General features: G+C 31.6%; 2 protein-coding genes across 2 annotated transcripts in view; both read right to left on the bottom strand.

The window, feature by feature from the left end:
* Window positions 1-5,806, bottom strand: part of LOC110994895 (protein stum) — a 32,142-nt gene extending 26,336 nt beyond the window's left edge. The window contains exon 1 of the mRNA XM_022261814.2: window positions 5,698-5,806. The gene's annotated coding sequence lies outside the window, so the exon portion shown is untranslated. The remainder of the gene's footprint in view (window positions 1-5,697) is intronic.
* A 1,107-nt stretch (window positions 5,807-6,913) lies between these two features.
* LOC110994794 (thyroid receptor-interacting protein 11) overlaps window positions 6,914-20,653 on the bottom strand; it is a 38,678-nt gene continuing 24,938 nt past the window's right edge. The window contains exons 3-9 of the mRNA XM_022261648.2: window positions 13,902-17,075; window positions 13,495-13,679; window positions 12,930-13,093; window positions 12,207-12,410; window positions 9,753-9,897; window positions 8,975-9,195; window positions 6,914-8,556 (exon numbers count right to left, since the gene is read on the bottom strand). Coding sequence (XP_022117340.2) covers window positions 8,342-8,556; window positions 8,975-9,195; window positions 9,753-9,897; window positions 12,207-12,410; window positions 12,930-13,093; window positions 13,495-13,679; window positions 13,902-17,075 — 4,308 coding nt within the window. The 3' untranslated portion in view covers window positions 6,914-8,341. The remainder of the gene's footprint in view (window positions 8,557-8,974; window positions 9,196-9,752; window positions 9,898-12,206; window positions 12,411-12,929; window positions 13,094-13,494; window positions 13,680-13,901; window positions 17,076-20,653) is intronic.

Here is a 20,653-nt window from a genome sequence, read left to right as displayed (position 1 = left end):
CACACATACCGTGCATGTACAATGAAGTACTATTTGTGGTGTATTTGTAAGCGATTTAATGCGCTTTGCTTCAGCGATATATAATAAATATAAATATAAAAACAAAGCAGTATCCTAAATAAAAAATGTCTAATTTTATAAAGTGGAAGATTTTTAATTTATACATTTTTTAAATATGTCCAGAACATTGTGTAGAACGATTTGCATTTCGAAGAAAATACCTAAATTAAAAATAATAGTATAAGGTCCTAATGAATAAATATATTTTTTCTGTATGTATTATTAGGTAGGCAATAAGGATTTTTCTTAACAATCCTGCAGAATAAATTCGGAATTAACCACAACAGAAAAGAGGACATGAAATAAATTGTTAATTCATGACCGCTATTATTTAATTTGAGTTTGGTTTTAATTTATTGGAATTTAAGAAACCGTATAGATTCAATAACCTATTAGCGTAAACTTCCGCGGTACGACAGTCTCGTGGTGGAGGGTAATGTGGGACTTGCTGCTGTGCCCACTAAAACCCCACAGCTCCACTAGCAATCGCCCCAGGTACGACACGATAACTGTGTCACCTTGTCCGCATCCCGCAAGCACTATGCATCTAACAAACCTATATTTAAAAACTATAAAAGTTCATTAATGTTTGAACCGCTGTGAGGTCGGTATCTTATTAGAATCGAATTTATATTATACACAAGAAAGAAATGTTATGGTATTTCTAAATAAACGCCTTAAAGTTTTCGATCGCTACAACAAGTACCACACAGTTCCCTAATTAATATTTATTCTTAAGTTACTAGGACGCGTATATTTAAAAGGAAATATGCGAAAAAATACTTTTTCGATGAATGAATTACGTTTCTGTCACGGCAACTTATTTTAGCGAGATTGCTTTGATTTTCTTTTACGTAACGACTAACGCCTATTATTTTTATTATAATTTATGTACGTGGCACAAAAATATTAGTCTAGTTTTCTATGAAATTAATTTAGCGAATTATGATTTATTACTGTAATACATTGTTGGTAATTTTGTTATATTAGTTGTTAACGAATTTAAAACTAGACCGTATACAACGATTGAATATTTAAATAAATTAACTTAATTATTATTAATAACGAATATTAAGTATTTAAAATATGTAATTATATGAAATAAAATTTAAATAAATATATATCTAGCAGTTATTACGGAGAATTAAATACTAATCTATAGAATTGATTATTTTATGAAAATAAGAATAAGAAAACTAACCCACTTATGATCCTCATATAAATTCAATAGCCTAATCGGTTTATACGTTTAGTATCAGAAACGTTAGTCTGATATACTAGAAAAGAAGAGAAAAAAGAGAAGAGGCAAAGAAAAAGACATAGAAATATCAAAACAAAAGAAGAAGAAAAAAACTTTATTACTTACACATAAAAGGATGTATAGTTATATGAGAACATGTTGTGGGTAGTCATTGGAAATATTAATGATTGTATGTAATATATGTACTTGATGTACTTAAATAATTTTATACAAGAAGGATACTTTCCGCTTCAGCATACACCCTGGGAGACTTATCACGTAAAGAGTGTAGTCGTAATAGTAATAGTCTTTATTTCCAAAACTTAATAATAATAGATTATAAGTTTCATTGATTTTGAATTGAAAAAAATACACTTTAACATTTAGGAATAATCATATCCTTGTTAGGTTTCAGTATGTAGTCGTATGAAGCAGGAAAAAATATTGTAAGTACTCTACGATTGAACTTATTTATTTCCCTATACTTTAATACACATATAACAATGTACTTAGCATTCGTGCGTTTATTTAGTCTCGTTTTCCATAAAAATATAGGTCCAGACGACCAGAGCTTACAGCATCCTATAACAATTATAAAATCCATAGTTAGAACACGCGGTGAAGGACGTACATTTGGTGAAGTGGATAAAGCTATTCTAAAATACTTTTACTTTTCAAATCATATTGGGTATTTCAAAAACTAAGTCCAGTACGCTAACTGACTTGTAATAAAACACGTAACAGCAAAACACGAATTCAGAAGCAAGGCTGACCGGCGTCCTTCGCGGCTATCGGCCTTCCTTTGATCTAAGCCAAGGTCAAGAAGTCGATAAACGAAAAATTGGGACGGTAGCTATTTATAAAACATTTAAGGAGTTTAATTAATATAAGGTTGCTTGAGTCGACAAAATCTATTTACCTTTATATATACCTTTACATACGAATGCAGACTTTGTAGTTTGTTTACGCATTATATGCAGGAATAAACAGCAATGGAGATAGGATTCCGTCGGTATTAATTTTGGGTTTACTTATCGAATTACATAGGGTAACGAAACTTTTTCATTGTCCGTTTATTGAACTGACAAAAGTTATAGTATTTGTTAATGCCTATTTAGTAAACATTTAGTGATTAGTTAATTTTTCACAAAATTTCGTTTTTCGAATTAAGTTTTTGTGTTTGTTTTTTGTTTCGTCTGTAAATTTTATTCATTTGTCACTTTGGGGTCACTATAAACATGATTGTTTATACATAAATTTTTATAAATAAATGGGATAATATTATGAAGATTTCACTGCGGAAACTGTTTCCACACGACAGGGGACAAGAAAGTCTGCTTGGTTGCCTTCCCGCGACGTATTGCCACAAGATGGAAGAACTTTCTAGCTTTTTTATTTTATATATTTATTTAACGCAGGATATACTAATGAACGTTCTTTAATATCAATAATATTTCTTCAATAATAATCCATTCCATATTGTAATTTGAAAATGAGCACGAAAATACATATATGTGAAATGGCGCTATATCGAGATAAGTTTTTAAAATTATATTATACGTGTTCCAAATTCAAAATAATTAAAAAGTTGAAGATAAGAAAAGGCCAGTCTAATTATATATCATGAAACAGAACTGTTACATTTTAGATATGTACACAGTTATATTAATTGAGTAGATTATTTTGATACCATACATAAACTTGTATACATTCGTTGAAAAATGTTTAATTTTTTCAGTACATATATAAAAACTTAATTTGTTTTAACTACAAACGCTTAGCTGCAATAAAAGTCTAAAGACGGTTTCAAAGACAATATTTTAAATTGTAGGATGTACGATTATGGTAGAAAAATGTAGGTTAAACATAGGATTGGCTAAGTTTAAATGTAATTGGACGACACAAGCAATTTACTTAGCTGGTTTAGGAATTCGAAGTAACAATCTATATTACTATTTTTAGTAAAGTAGATTTGATGTAACTAGCCCTGCTCCGCGGTAATTTCGGTTGTAGCATTATGTTACCATAGCTTTCGACATTTTCCACATCTTTTTTTGAGTTCGAACCAACGCCCTTCCTCTAACTTCCAAATAGTTAGTGTTCCTGATACCGACGTAATTGTATGCAAGGTCATCTTCTTTCGTTCTCTCCTTGTGAACGGTATCACTATTGGAAATTACAAGGCGTAGGGAGTATAATCTAAGATTGGCTCATTCAGTCAAAAAAACCCACACTTTAGCTTTCTAATACTTAGTTTATTTGGCTATACAACTTTACAAAATGTTCTACTATTAGGTACTCTAATACTTCGCACGCAATTCAATAAAGACACGACAAATGTCATCTGTAATAGATATGCTAGTCATAGATAATTTAACATTCTTGAAACTTTAAATCTTTCCAGGAGATTTTATTTTATCCAATATAAATATCTTTCCTATTTGTAATATGAGTATAGATTCACTAGCAAAACAGTGACAAAGTAATTTTTAACTTTATCCTGAACTAATAAAAAACCGATAAGCTACTGAGCGTGGGCAAAGAAAAGGTCGATCATTCACAAACAATATATTTTTCTTATAAATCAATTAATTGCTCACAAAAAGTTCAAGAACGTCAATTATTGGAACTAAATTGTTAAATCGGCCTTAGTGGATAACTGAAGCGAATTAGACAATTGTTTTCGGATAAAAGATGTTCTAATTGGACTTATTCAGACTTAAAGCCATACTCAAAGTCGATTATGACAACTCTGTAATGTTAGCCATGATATATAAATTTACCATAGACAAGATGGTAGGCCAAAAAATGACCTTCTATATATTCTATAATAATTATATTCCTTTACAAATTATAAATGTATCACTAAAGATTATCGTACAGATAAGTGTCTGAAATCTGTTTCGAAGGTCGAACCCATAGACAGAATTATAAGGTCCCCAAGTAAAAAAAAAAAAAAAAAGTCCCCAACTTGGGGCCCAAGCCCCATGGGGCAATTTGATTGTTAAGGGGATCAAAAATAGTGTACTAAAGTCACCACGTACAACATTATGTTTTGAAATTTAATCACTGTGTTTCGTTAGGAATAATCTTGCGATTAAATAAATAAATAAATTTCTTCCTAAAAACATCATTTAAGTTGCTTATGTGAAATTATTATTAAATATGTAGCCGACAATATCAATGTAGTATCAACATATTAATGTTATAAAAGAATTTTAGAAGGAACATGACTAAAAAGTGTAAAACAGTGAGTTAGACATTAATATGGTTTTTGAAAAGAATAGGTGTCTAAAACGCAGCACTGCACGAAATGGACGGTACATGGTAACACAGCTAGAAGGATCACTCTTGTTAATAGTTATTTCATAGTTACTAATATGATTTTGCTAGGTTTAATTATTTTATTAATTTGGAAATGCATATTTGTATGTAAACCTACGCATTTTCAAAAGGTGTTCGCCTAAACATTTATGATTCATGTTTGACTCATCGTGTTATGGATGCGACCTCGCGTTGCCTCAAAGTAAAATTTAATATTCAGAATTTGCGTTCCACCTTATTTATGGACCTTTAAGTAATATTAATTAGGTACTTATTTCTAATAGCACGATGTAGGTACACACGTGGATTTCTTATAGATCATATGTTGTGGAAGATTAATTTAATTTGGTCAGAAACTTATCTTGTTTAAAATATGTTTTTCGATTGCTTGGAGTCGCCTAGACCAATCTATTTTTAACAGATAATAAGAACTTGAAATTACAATAATAATTTAAAAAAATACATTTTCGAAAAGCTCTTAACAATTAATTTTCCCCCGTAATGGGGCGTGGGGCCTAGATGGAATTGGATTTATTTTTGTAAGAATGCTATATTCTTAAATCTAAAAAGAACCTAGAAATATTGAAAACATTTGGTCATTGTTATAGAATTTGTGTCTTCTCCTCGAAAGTCCAATTAAGTAAAGTAGAACATAAAGTAAAGACCATTAATAGAGCTGTAAAAATTCGGTTACAGATTGTTTGAGTAAAGTTAATAATCTTTTATTTTCTTTCATGTTACCCTACTTTAACCAAACTTGTCTCTAACCTCTGTTGTGTCCAATTAGCTGTGTCCAAGAAGACTACACCCTCTGTCTTCTTTGCCGATGAGTAGGAATGCCTACAGGTTCAAATTTAATGACGTTGAATAAGTGATACCTTGATGATCGCATTTTATTTTATTTCTTTATTTACATTGCTTAAAATATGGACAAATCTTTATCAGCTTCATCTTTTCGTGGAATTTCTAAAAAGACGTTACATGTTCAATGTACATTTTAAGGCGCTGTGAACTACATACGACAGTATTTGAAAAACTATTTTTAAGAATAATAAAATCAATGATTTACTTACATTTAAATAAAATCCACTGATAACACTTCACAAACAGACAGTCAAAAAATCACAGTCTTACAATATATCACTGGTTCACATTTTCGCTAACACACAATATTCAGTTTCGTCATTTCATTTTGATTTTAAAAAGATAAAAAACGACCGGAAACACCGCGGCCATGATTGATTTTTTGGCGCGAAAAAACGTCACTGACGTCATTTTGCTTAATTAGATCTGTCAAACATGTTAATTTATCGAAAGAGGTTATTATTTAAAGTTGATTTAATTTTTTTAAGCGCGTGTTCTTTAAGATAATAAAGTTTAAAAATTGACGTAGAATACATTATTATTGTTGTAATTTGCGGAATGAAAAGCAAAATTTTGTTTATTTTTGTTTTGCACTTAGTTTCTAAGGCGACATAGTCTGTAAGAAGTTGCTGGTGTACTGACCACGCGAAGAAAGGTGGCGTTAGGGTGTGGGGTGGGTGTTAATCAAAGGGGTGGAATAAAATCGCTTTTAATTATAGTAGAGTGCGTTAAAACTTGATTTTGCCGTTTTCTGTTTATTAATTTTGCGATGCGGGTAATTATAAGGTATTTAGCGAATTAACATTAGTGTTGTTTTGGTAGAATGTAGTAAGTATTGGTAAAATATTAATCTGTCAATTCTGGTAGCATGCTAATTCGTTTTAAGAGTCCGACTTAACTTGAAAGCACAAAATATAACGAATTTTAACTACTTAACGTTTATTTTGAAGGTAAAACAAATATTATTTTTCCTTAAACATTGTAACACGTGATTTTATTGTACTTATGTTTAATACCTATAAGTAAGTACCTAGTTAGTTGTTAGTTGTTTAGTACCTATAAGTATAAACTTATGTTTATACTTATAGGCACAGAAGACTTACATTTATAAACATTCCAACCACCATCGCTATTCAGTATTTAAATAAAATATATACGTAGTCAAGTCGTAAAATTATATCTAGTTAAATAAAACAAAACTTGATTAATATTTATGGTATATTGCTATTATACATTATTCACAAAATTCATGCACATTAAGCAAGCATGGCGAAAAATTCCAGTAAATTTACCAACAAAATAATTATCAAACAAATTTAATTATGCTTTAAAATAAACATTGAAATAATAATACAATCATTCAACAATAAACAATAATAAAAATTATTGGGAATGCCGAAAATTAAGTTTACATTTTTTTAAATAAAAACATAATACTTCTGAATTATTTAATTTCTTCTAATCATAATTAATCATTTTCATATCTATATACATGTAAGGCACAACTCATAAATATTATATACAAGGTATTTTATATAAAGTATTTGAGTGAAATACGCTTTAAAATTATCAAAATTACAGTGTAAACTCCATGTAACGTGTCAAAAGACATCAGACAAAAAAAAACAGACTATACGCATTTGAATTAAAATATGATTATTTTTTATGTACATGACTACTAACACTAGTCGAAAATAAACGTTTTCTTTTTCTAATCCTGATTTTCTATTTAACGAAAATTCTATATAACGTCTCGTCCACCTCCCTTCAGTATCATTATACAGAGCTTACACTGTAGTTAAAAAATAATATAGACTAAAGCGACAAGGATATATTACAAATAATAATCTGATAATCACAATAAAACGTTATGTACACGATTGATTATCATAAGATGTTTTAAATATATCAAGCACAACTTTTAATTGAATACACGAAACTATTTCAATGAAAAGAATAGCAATCTAATAAAATAAACGTATTTATTGCTATAACACAAAATGGCGTAAAAAATAAGAGATATTTTAAAGACATCTCAAAGCTTTATTACTGTTTAAAAACTACGTTAAAGTCCAAGGAAATAAAGCAAGGTACTATCTTTAAAAACGATAAGGCATTTAGAAGTTTTACGCCATTTTGAAATACGTAGTTATCACATACCTCTTATAATCGTAAAAAAAGAAATAACAATACCATAAAAGAGTAATTCTAAACCAATTTGACAATAGAACACAGATAATATCAGAACTAAAAATGAGTATCACAGAATAGTGTATTTGCAAATAGATGGCGGTTACTACGCGTTCCATATTTGAATGCAGTGTCTAATCTGTTTATAGTTAAATGTCAATTTGTCTTTGAAACTTGAAAGTAGCGACTAGACCAAAAAAGTTCTTATATATTACGAAGGTTTATGTTTTCTTAAACTTGACATTACTAACTATACAGAAGTGTTATTGGTCTTCGAGAAATTTCGGTGCAACTTTGTAGCGAATTTACATTTCTATAGTATTGTTATTCGTATGGTAAAATGCTAGGTTAATATAACAAATAACAATCTCGGACAGATACATTTAAACCGGTCTATCCTAAAGCTTAATGACGTATAGTAAAAAAACAAAGTCGTAACCTACCCCTTAGTATTGTTTCAAAAATCCCGTTTCGATTGTCATAGTCATAGTTGGTAAGTTACGACTCTGAAAATTACTTTAGCTCTGTTGGCAATAGAACATGGAACTCTGTTTTTACTCTTCTCTCTATTGTAGTAGCAATATCATTTCAATCCAGGTCTTAGCATAACCAGCCTTAATGTATCTAAATAAGGATAACAATTTCCAAACATATTCATTGCAATTATATATCTTTTAAAACATGTTTCAAAATGGCGCCCTCATTATTTCTGGTTTGGTTTATCCCTGTATCCAACGTTGTTATTTGTATAACCCTGGATTCAGATTCCGCAGATTTCTGCGAGGATGTTTCCACAGAATCTAAATTCTGGAAAAGCAGATTGTTGGAGCCTGTCGATGGGTTGCGTCTGTGGCCGAGATCAAAGATTGGATGTGGACCTGCGGAAAAGGGCTAAATGTTATTTGCTGTTATCTATGATATAAGTACTGTAACTTAATATAATGCTTATCGTAGCCGATAAATGCTCATAAATAAATATTGAGGATTGTATACCAAACTACATTAGCATTATTGATCAGTGTTTGTTTATAATAGGTAAGTTAGCTGTAAGATTACTAATAAATAAATAAAGTTAGTGATGTCGACCAATTGTTCATTCTGGGAAACGTTATATGACAATTATTTATGAATATATGAAAAAATAAACTGCTAATTTATTACTAATAAAACTGCCATTTTCCAATTGATTCCTACAAGTGTTAACATTTTATTTGCGCTTCTAATTATGTTCTAATATATCTATATGTAACTTAACTTATAGGTTACTCAACTAGACAGAATAAATAATACACTTACCAATAGTCGAGCTTTTCCTTGACGTACTCGGCGTAGAGCTTCGAGCCTGCATACTCATAATATCCGGCAAAGGTGGTCGGGGCCTTGACTCATTTTGCAAGAACTTAACAAATTCAGCAGCTAGACTATCTGGTGCTGTACTGGATTTAACCAGGCCTAGCCTCTCGCATTCCTGTTTGTTAAAGTCTAGGACCGTTGATAGGATACGTAGAGTTTGTGTCCTGTAAACAACGGATTTCATTTGTAATGGATTTAACTGCCGAATAACGGTACGAACTATATTATGGTGCAAAATGAGCAAATAGGGTCTAATTTTGTATGATTTTTGTTGTTGACGGCTCGAGCGTAATTGAAAATTTTATAAAGCGTTATATATTATATAGAAATAAAATGCTATCGAAATTCTAAGAAAGCAAACGATAAAGTACTTTATCGTATATTTTACCAGTATAGAATACAAAATAATACCCATTTAAAACATCTCCTTGACTTTTGTAGTACGGGATTTTATTTTATTAAGAAATTTCCTTATATATATTATACAGTCATGACAGTACAATATAGCCCTAGTAAGGTGGTTCGCTAATCACACAGTTAAAACCGTTTACGACGACATTGTTTAGAACACGTCGGTTATATTGACCAAAATCAAAGGCTGAATTCTATTGTATGAGGTTCTTAACTTCGTCATTGGCTCTTACGACTTTCGGTTTGTACGACCAAATATGAATAGTCCCTTCAATCTGGTTATATTTTGATTGTATATACAAAACCTTACCTGTTCAAATTGTTTTGTCCCGCGGTAAGCACGTAATTGATGACCAGATTCTTTACAAGGTTTTTGTCGACTTTGTCCTGCTGGTTCGATATTGCGTTATAGTATCGCTCCTCTGCCGCCGCTATCGTTGTTTGTAATGTACGTACTGAAAGTGTTAATAATAATAAATAATTTTTTAGTCAACGTATGATTAAAGCTGGTATACTATAATAACATTAGGAGAACCCCTGATTTCTAATCTCTTTAAAAAGGTTTCATAAGATCTTTCTACGGTGACCCACAAAAGTAAATATATTTTCCGAAAGTTCCAGATCTTGTATTAATCTGATAAAACAGAAAAATAATTACTATACCATACATAGTTAAAACCATTTACGACGACATCGTTAAGAAAAACATACCGGTTACATTAACCAAAATCAAAGGTCCGGGACCTTCTGAATTCTATTGTATTAGGTACTTAATTACAATGCCATCGGTTTTTATGGCCAAATATGAGAAGTCCCTTCGATGTCGTTATAACATATTTTAACTGTATGTATGGTTAAAAAATCAACTTATTAAGTTATAAAAATTCATTAAAAAAAAAAAACAGTAAAAAGGTATATTCTACTCTCACCATGCACTAGTCCACGTTGCTCGATGACGTGCGAACACAGCCTCTAAGTATTATTCAGCCACTGGGCAGGGAACTTAAGGCACTGAATATTTGACTGTCATGCAAATTAATGAAATTCGACAGATTTTCATCCATTCTACCCATGCATCTATATGCAAACAAAATTGTTGTAAAAGATACTAAGTATATAATGAAATCTATCAAGTCATGCAGATATAGAAGACAAATCAAATGAAACAGTGGTCCTTTTTCCCATTAATAAACCACCAGTACCTGAAGTAATACTCTGAGGCAATGACGCAGTTTGTCTTCTAGGCCTTAACTGTAAGGGATCTTCATAAACATCGATTTCCCAGAATGTCAAATAATTTGACTGTATTCATAAGATATCAATGTAAAATGTGCAATGCTTACAAACAAGTGCCTTAAAAAGTTTAGACGAAATTCAAAGACAATCAGCAATTTATATTTTAGAGACAATATTGTAAGTTGTCCTTTAAATTTCAACTAATAAAAAAAAACATATTCACAGGCATAGACAAAAGTGAAAAACAGGACGTCACGATGTGAAACACCCCTCAATCAAACCCCATATGGTAATCTGAGTGCGCTGTACAAAGTGACCGTTGACATCTGTCAAGTGTCAATCTGTCATTTGACCGCGGTGTGAAAACCTCACAGTTACCAAATGAGATTAGACCGAAGTCTGTGCAAGCTTAATTCTTCAAATGCTGCAAGCTTAACATATTTTGTAAAACGTTTGAATTTATTATGATATAACATTCTAAGTAAGCGAATATATAAAACTTGAATAACATTGAAATACAAACGTATATATAACATTACAGCAGCAAAAAACATCAACAGATGCAACTATACCTGGTAAAATATATATTGATTTCTGTGATACCCAATTTATTGTCTGTAGCGTCGGTCAAAACATGACATTTTAAAATATATATACATAATAGGCTTTATGCAGCAAAAAATATTTATCATCAATACAGAAATCAAGCTATATTCACAAGGTTGTATGATATCATATCGACAAACTACACAAATCAAAATGGGACATACGAAAGCGACACATTCTACATAAAACTTACATGACTGTGTCGTACTAAGGAGCTAAACGGCATTTGACTGCATACCAATTGGTAACCTGGGGGTGACTAGCCCAGAATTACCAGCTGATATTTAGTCAGTCACCGGACGGAAATCTATTTAAACTCACACTAGGAACGAAAATAGGCTAAACAATCTCTAATAAAATAAAGTTATCTATATAGTTAATAAAAAGAACAGCAAAGTTAATAAATCAGTAATCGAACATACAAAGTACTACTAAACCTTGCCAGACAATTCAAAGACAAACACAATTCTCAAACGCTCTCGTATATGTAATGCTAGATTTAATTTGTGGCAACACAGCATCTTCAACTGTCAAATGTGCTCTACATAGTTATTCTTATCCATAACAAACTAGTAAGTATTAAAATACTCAATATTATTTTTATTGCATTTCAAGAGTTATGTTAAGAAATTTTTTGTCTCTTATGCACAAAAACAATTCAGTGTAAAACATTGTATGGAATATAAATGGACGCATTTACTTATCACAACTTTACAATTATTTCAATTAGTATATTTAGACACTGGGGTTGACTTTATAACTAAATTTTAATTTATCTTAATAAATTATATTTTTAGGTGTGTTTTTCGCGTAGTATGAAAATGATACCATCTTTAAATTGCGACAATTTATGCAAAGTAAAATTTGTTTTATTTCCTACATATAAACATTACTCATAATATGAAGGCCGTGCATTCCTTACCTTGTTCTTTCAAATCATTAATTTGAGCTGTCTTAGTTTCGACCTGATCTCCAAGCCTAGCAGCCGCCTGTAGACCAGCGATGGATTCTTCCAATTTAGCTTTGAGTCGACCGATTTCTTCCTGTAAACCCTGATTTTCCCTTTTAATCTCATCCATTTTATTTCTTATTCGCTCAGTCGCAGCGTGTATGTCTCGTTCTTTGTCTGAAAGATATTTAGGAATTACGCAATGGAAAAACAGAGATACTTTGTAAGATACAATCTTTTTATAAGTCTTGACAAAATCGAGTAGATAACTTCGTACAGGTACACATCGCCCTTGACTCACCGCTTCGAATAATTTAATCTCTCCCCATCCGCTCCGCATAAATATAAAACCCTGAAAATCGTCTACTGCGTAATACAAACAAGTCTCCGATTTGGTTGTCGAGAAAATACATTAAAAAATGCAGAAATATGCTGCATATGAAAACGTTTTTTTGCTCCATCTCACAATGTTTGTTTACATTTTTAGAATTCTGTTTGGTTAAATCACCCTTCACAAATCTGATAGCCTGGACAAGCTGGTTGTCTGGCTGTGGCCAATGATTCTCACAGGTCTTAACAGCTGTTCTAAGGGAAGCTATAGACCGAACACAGTGGTACCATATAGCAGGGCTGCAGGCACCTTACAGCAATGAAGAATACGACTGAGAAGACTTACTCATGCTATAAAATAATTACCTAATTGAAATTGTTCTAAAACCACTTGAAGGTTCGTAATGGCCGCTTCACTCCGACTTCTCACGTCATCGGCTTCACTTAACTTGGACTGAACATCCTCTCGTTGCTTTTCTAATAGTTTGATTTGATTCCTAAGCGTCTCAACTTCTTGATTGGCTCGAATGCTGAAAATATACGAAATTTACATTAAACCTGAAGTTAAGTAATGTATAAATATAACATCTGTCATCTTTTACGATAGCAATTTGATGGGTATATATTTTAAGTGGCTACAAAAATAGGGGGTTATCAGTTTGACCAGCAGATGATATTGTTGGAAATCTATTTAGGCGTAGTCGAAAACCAAAAGCCATTTGAAGATGATCTAACTCGGGTAACATATAGGCCAGTTCCATCAAATGTAATAAAATAATATTTCTGTGTAATAACATTTTTAGAGGGAACATATATAATTGGGTATGAGTTTTATAGGGAGGACTATAGTACGAGGCGGTGAAATGTCTTCTTTAGAAAATTAAATTGTATTTAGAAAATAGATTCTAAGCATCAGTTCATTTAATCTTACCTATTACTAGTATATACAGTACTAGTCTGCTTCGCCCGTTCTTCAACTTGGTGTAATCTCGTCTGACACTCCGTTAGTTTCTGCTCCGATATCATCAGCTCCTGTGTGTAACTCTCCTCTGTCTCCATCAGGTGATGACGTAAACGCTCCAACTCCCGCGTCGAGTTTTGCTCTTTTTCTGACAACTACAACATTTTGTATGATACATTTATCATAATAAAAGAGGATGTATTGTTAAAAGAGAAAGGTGCAGAAAGATTCTGGCGTGGGGTTTCTGTTTTATTTCTTTTCTACGTAATTAAGAAATGCTTTAGTAATCGAAATCTGGATCATTGATTTAATCCTATACCGTAATAGAAATCGACAAACAAACTATGGTTTTACAAAGAAATAATTTTTAAATTTACCTGTAAATTTTCTGCTGTCAATTTCTTTACGGTCTCCAACTGAATAGTTAAGCTTTTGTCCAAATCTTCGCAATTCTTAGTTAAATTACGCATCGTTTCCGTAGCAGTTGTTAATTCTGCTTTCAATCTTTCGTAATCGCTTAATGACTGATTCAACAATACTATAGCTTCGTCTCTTTCTTTAATTGTACCCAGTAAATTCTCACAGTTATGACAACTCTCGGTTTGATTTTTAAGTAATGCATCTTTTTCTTCAAATATTTTTTTGAACTCAGTATTTTGTTCTAATATAACATGGTTTAAACGCTGTATTTCTGCATGATATTGAAGACTTTCATTATGTTTAAGGCTTACCAGGTTAATTAACTCCGCTTTTTCAGCTGTTTCTTTATCGATATTTAGTTTATATTCTGAACACGTATTTTCTAATGAATTAAGCTTCCGATTTAATTCTGATAATTCATTTTCTTTCGACGTTAAGATGCTGTTAAGTTCAGCACATTTGTTTTCAATAGTTACTTTATCTTCAACCAATTTTGCATATACATCGTTATGAACGGTGGTTGTTTCTAAATTGATTTTATCAGTTAATTCAACGATTGATTGCCGCAACTCTTTGATTTCTTTATCTTTATTATCTAAATTTAATTTGTACTGTGTGTTCACTTTATCAAGTTCTTCAAGTCGGCAAGTTAATTTCGTTATGTCCGAATTTTTGGCGATGATTTCATCATTTAAAGTATATATTTGTTTATTAATGTCTTCCTTTTCAGAATGTAATTTTTTAAGCTCTTCATGGCTATGGTTTGAGTTTTCAATTGTTTTATTAAGGCTGTCGGTAACTTTCTGCAAAGATTTTTGTAGTCGATCTATTTCTGCATTTTTAAGGGAAATGTTACCGTCAAAATCGGCAACATTTTGACTTAGTGTAGATAGCGAGATTTGATTCTGATTTAAAGTATTATTTAATGTATCAATAATAGAATCTTTAACATTTAAGTCAGATATTAATTTATCAAATTCTTCTTGCATGTGTAGAATTTTAACATCAGCTTTGGCCAACTCTGTTTCAACGTGCGCCTTATTTTCAAGGATATTGCTATTTTCTTTCTTTAACGCTAAGTACTCATTACTTAGGGTGTTAAATTCATCAGTTTTACTCTGCAGTGAGTTCGTTATTTTCTTCAGCTCTGTAAGATTACTATTTTCAAATACTTTATTTTGTTTAAGTGAGTTATTTTCATTGATAAGATCATCTTTTTCTTGTCCCAGAAGTGTAATTTCATTACGTAGTTCATTCAACTGTTGCAAAAGATTTGAGTTTTTTTTGTGCAGGTCATCAATTTCAAGCGCTAGTTGACTATTTTGTTTACGTGTGTTCTCAATATCATCCTGATTTTTCTTTTCTGACTCCAATAATTTCACTTTTTCCAATAGCACCATGTTTTCATTTTCTAGATCTTGCTTATGTTTTATCATGGCGTCTAATTTGTTTTCTACGTCTTTTAACTTATGGTCTAAAACAGCTTTTAAAGATTCTAACTCTTTATTTGAAGAAGACCTTTCCACTAACGCATTTTTTAATTCATCTACCTCTTTTATGAGTAACACCTTGTCATTTTCGACAATATGTAAATCAATAGCGAGTTGTTCGTTTTTTGAAGTAGCATTTGATAATCGTTTTTTATAATCATCAATATCATCACATGCTTTTAAGAGTTTTGCATTTTGGGTAACGTTAGTGCTGTTTTCAAGCTCTTCTACGGCTTTTGTTTCATTTTTGCAAGTTTCTAATTCATTTATCATTGATGTATATTTTTGTCGCAAATCATTTAAACTTTCTTGTAGAATGATTTTTTCTGACTTTACTTCAAACAATTCCTTCTCTACTCTCATTATTTCTGATTCAAATGTTTTATTTATTTGATTACAATCAGCCAATTCACTTTCTAACTTAACCAAATTATCTTCGTGTGTCTCTATTATTGGTTGAAGTTTGGAAGTGTTTTTAAGGGCAGCTATTTCTGAAATGAGAAAATCGTTGTTCTTTTTCATTTCATCTAATTCACTTTCAAAATGCTGGATATCTGATGTCAGATATTCATTTTCCGCAGTCAGATCTTCCATTTGCGTCTTTAATTGGCTAATGTTAAGCTTCTTTTCTGATAATTTTTGTTCTAACGTTTCAATTTCTTTTTTAAATGCGTTAATAGTTTTAAATACACTTTCCAACTTGAACAGTACTATATTATCTGTTACAGATGGCATCTCCCCAACATAATCAACTGGTAAATCAAAATTAACATAGCGATTATAAAGTTGCATTATTTTTTCGGGCTTAACTGTTTTATGATCTGTTGCATCCGTATTTTCACGTTCCGCCAATTTACGTTTCAGATCGCTGATGTCACGTTTCAGGGTTTCTATGACACTTTTTGCGTTATCATCGATGTTTATTTCGTCTAAATGATCTTGATTAGTCGGTCGCCTTTCTTGCATTTCTTGTAACTTTTTTTGCAGTTCTTCGTATTTTACTTTAGGAACAGTTTCAGACATTTCCGTCTCTTTCGAGATGACTTCAATATCATGTTGCAATTTTGTAACTTGTTCTTGCAATTTAAACACCTCTTCGTGGAGCTCTTGGTTTTCTTCTTGAAATTTTTCTGCGTTCTCTCTTAGTAAGCTGTGTATTCTTTCTAAATTTTGGTATTTGTGATGAAGCGTTTCATAATCAGTGTGTAAAGTTTTCATATTCTCTATCTCTTTATCTCTATCATTCAATTGCACTCGTAAATGTTTGTTATCTTCCGAATACTGAACGTTGGCATATTTCATTTCTTCGTGTTCTTGCTTTAGAAGCTCAAAATTTTTCTGTAACTCTTTTTTAAGGGACAGAAGTTTTTCCATAGCTGTTTGGTGTTGACAATCCAAGTCTTCTAAGCTATTCGTGAGGTTTTTATTTTCTTCGCGAAGTCTGTTCAGTTCCTCATCATTATCAGGTCTACTATCATTGATGACCCGATCTTTTATGGAGGATATTTCGTCTTGTAATGCTTGAATTTGTAATTTATACTGTTTTTCCACTTCATGGTCGAAGGGTTTCGAAGGCTGAGGCGGTGGATCCCAATACCAGTTGGATTCTTCTTCTTTGACACCATTCTTTCTTGAGAGTCTCTGTAAAAAAAACAAATTCATTAAAATTAATTACCTCATGGGGTAAATTTACTCCTAAGGTAGTTATTGAATACTTATTATCCTAGTTTTTCATAGAAAGACAGATTATGAATTAATGTCCTTCACATAAGTGTTTATATACGATATCATATCTTTGTCGGTTGTTCAACGTTGACTCACTAAAGTTACAATTGTTACTATTAGGGCCTTTGCCTGTTCTTTCCTTTTTATACTTGGGTAGATCTATTCCTAGTAGCAATAAGAACCCTAAATAATTGTAATTGAGAGACGTTTATATGGCTAAAGTGTTTATTTTTAATGCAAGTAATTACCAATTCATAAGTGGGCTAACATAAAAAAATATAGCTAATTCACTGACGACATATAAAATTAAAAGTTTCACCTTATCGACATAGCAACATAAGTTCCCTTCAGTTAGTGCTATAACAACTTCAAATAAAATAAAACCAATAAAATACAACCGTCATATTTGCATAGATTATATTTATAGTTGGTTTGTGCTAATAAGCGCTTTGCCTTGGATAAGACATTTACAAGAGAGCTATTAAGACAACGCTGGTATAAAATTTATTCAGAAAAAGTCTTGAGACACTGTACATAGGTAAAACATTGTTTTCCTTTAAAAGATCTTTCTTCACAAACTACATACCAATAAATTGAATGTCAATTAACACAATTATTATAGATGACGTACAAGCTATATAAGTACTATCATTTACTAAAAATATATTCAATATTCCTCTAACTTACCGCTCCATCAGAGAACGTAACCCTACAATAGGCTTACACCGTGACTATCTTTCAGTAGTTTCCCATACAAGCGCGTTTATTTCAAAATATGCTACTTTATTTTATACCGTTTTGCTCACATATGAAGTAATACAAGCAAAAAGCAAGTGCATAAGAATCGCATGATAAATTAGTGTCGTCTGCTGACCTTGCAGCCACTGTGCCGGAACGACAGAACTGCTATTAAACGCAACTCTAAATGTTAACTACGTTTAAATGCAATTGGCTTTAGCTCGTGGAAAAAGGGAGAAGCATCTGCACAAAAAGCAGAGGTACTTTGCCCTGTATTGATGTAAATTTGAAGTATTTTAATTAATTATTTTTAACGATTTTAAACGTATTAAAGTTACCTACTATATACTATATTATATGTCTTAGTAAAAATGAATCGAAAAATATGTTGCAAAGCCCAAAACTCAAGAGCGGCTGGACCAATTCGAATAATATTTATTTTATTCATTCCATGAACTCTGACGAAGGTTTTTATGGAGAGCAAAATTGAAAGAATATTGCACGGGTAGCCAGGAACAATTTTAACTTTCCTACGCTAAGCAAACAATCATATTAATCTGAAAGTTCGAGGAGGCAGCTACTAGGTTATATTTTTCACTTGACTTCCATAATGAACCAGCCACAAAAACAATATCGTTCACCATACGCCAGAACCTCCACCGACTTACACGATAAGAAACACAAATTTGTCACCACACATCTAATTTAGTATTCAAGAAATAAATTAAAGTTTTTCACCGGTTTTTTTAACTTCCTTCGAGCAAGTGGTGCGTGAAACTGATAAAACATCGTCACACCAAACTTAAAATTAACACGAAATACATTTTAAAACTCAGGTAAATGCTTCTCTTTTAGAAAATACAGACTGAACTGTGATCTGGAATAGAACGGTTTAAAGTCAGTAACATAAATTATTTACCGATCCCAACCAACATATTCATAAATTTAACTAATTAAGAACTTTGGTACGAATTATCGTACAATTGTCATCTTCAATGTTTGGAATCCAAAATGGTGCAAATAACGGTCACCGCGGTTATGTTTGGACAGACGAAGGGATTAAGATATGTTATCAACGTTATCACCTCTATCAGGTTGTGACCGTAGAGGAGGCCTGGAGTGAGGCAATTTAATAAGCCCGGTTTTGAAATCAACCTCACATCATTTATACTATCCTCTTTCATAATGTCTTTAACGATTTAAATAATAGGAGCTTTATAGAAAATCATTTGTTGCAATTTATAATTGTGGACTTTAAAAGTATTTATGCTCAAGCATGTATAGTGAAATAACCTTTCATCAGATTGTCTGCCTGCATGAACAATAAATATTACAAAAATTATAAAAAAAGTGTTTTATAAAATTGTGGATGTCATTATTGACATGTATTACTTTCTTTAAGACATTTAAACATAATTGTAATTACCTATACCTATATATATTTGAACTAGTAATACTATAATAACAAGAGGTCCTGGGTTCACTGACCAATGAAACAGGAACCGATCTCAACCTAACTCAATCAGAAGAGTTTATCGCCTATTGTGTAGGCACGGACGGTTTTTGCCCTGTACATGTTGGACCTTTGAGGTCGAAATGTTGCAAAATTGAAAATTCTGTAGCATCTTCATAATTATTTCAATTAGGAGAGACGCATATCCAATTCATTTGAATTTCTTTTATGTTTTTGAACATTTATAATATTTTTTGTCGACTTTATGGGTTACATGTTTTTAAATTTTATTAGTGGCTAAACAATTAGTATACGCATGACGTACCTGGGATCATACAAGGGTTTTGTTAAAAATAAGTAATAAGATTTAAGTGTAGTTAACTCGAATCCTTGACCGGTTTTCCTTCAGCTCTTAACAATGCGTTGCGTCACAACTGTTGACATGCAAACTGATGTCACGCTTCTAACATATTTTCAGTGGATGGCTTATAATGGGCAAATAATTTTCTTTGCTAAGGATTCTTATATACCGCGTGTGAGACTTAAAAAATCACGTTTGATAAGAACGCCTTTACTTATAAGCCCGTGAAAAAAACATTACCTCGTTATATTCACGTAGTGACCATTCGGAAAGAGACGAACACACACATACCAAAAGCACAACAAGAAAAAACAATTCAAGTGAATTCATATTAAATTCTACACAACCTCCATATTGATATACAATTATTACGCTCTAAATAATTTAAAAATTCCACGCTTTTTGATCTATAATTATTAATGACACGACGATTATTACGCGGGAACTGCACTGGAGTTTTGTTCTTTTTATGAACACGTTCTACTATTTTTTGGGCTGACCAAAGGAGGTTTTTCATCGAACCTCTTAAGAGCCATAGACTAGTTTAAGAACGCATTAGAGAAACGACTAAGGAACAATAGGGCCGAGGAACTTGCAGCTGCAATCAATGCTTAGTTTTCAAAACAGTTTTGTGTTTATATAATCGGTTATTGTGATTCTGTGCGAGATAATATTTTGTTATGCATAGATTTGGATACACATAACAATGCTGTTTGTTATGTTAAGTTATGACTATAGCATGTTTGATGTACGACGTATCCTGAAGGTTGAAAAGGTTTATAAATAAAATATTGCGTCGTATTGAAAGAACCTGTTTTGGACACTATTCGCGTAATTGCTAATATATTTTTCTTTTGGTTTTTAAATCCTATTCTATGACGTTCTTTTTATTCTAAATCTGTAAGTTAGTTTATTATTATACCTTCAGTATAGGGTATTTTT

This window comes from Pieris rapae, chromosome 15 (assembly GCF_905147795.1).
Source record: "Pieris rapae chromosome 15, ilPieRapa1.1, whole genome shotgun sequence".
NCBI lineage: Eukaryota > Metazoa > Arthropoda > Insecta > Lepidoptera > Pieridae > Pieris > Pieris rapae.
Note: the sequence above shows the minus strand (reverse complement) of the source record. Positions and strands in the feature narration are given on the sequence as shown.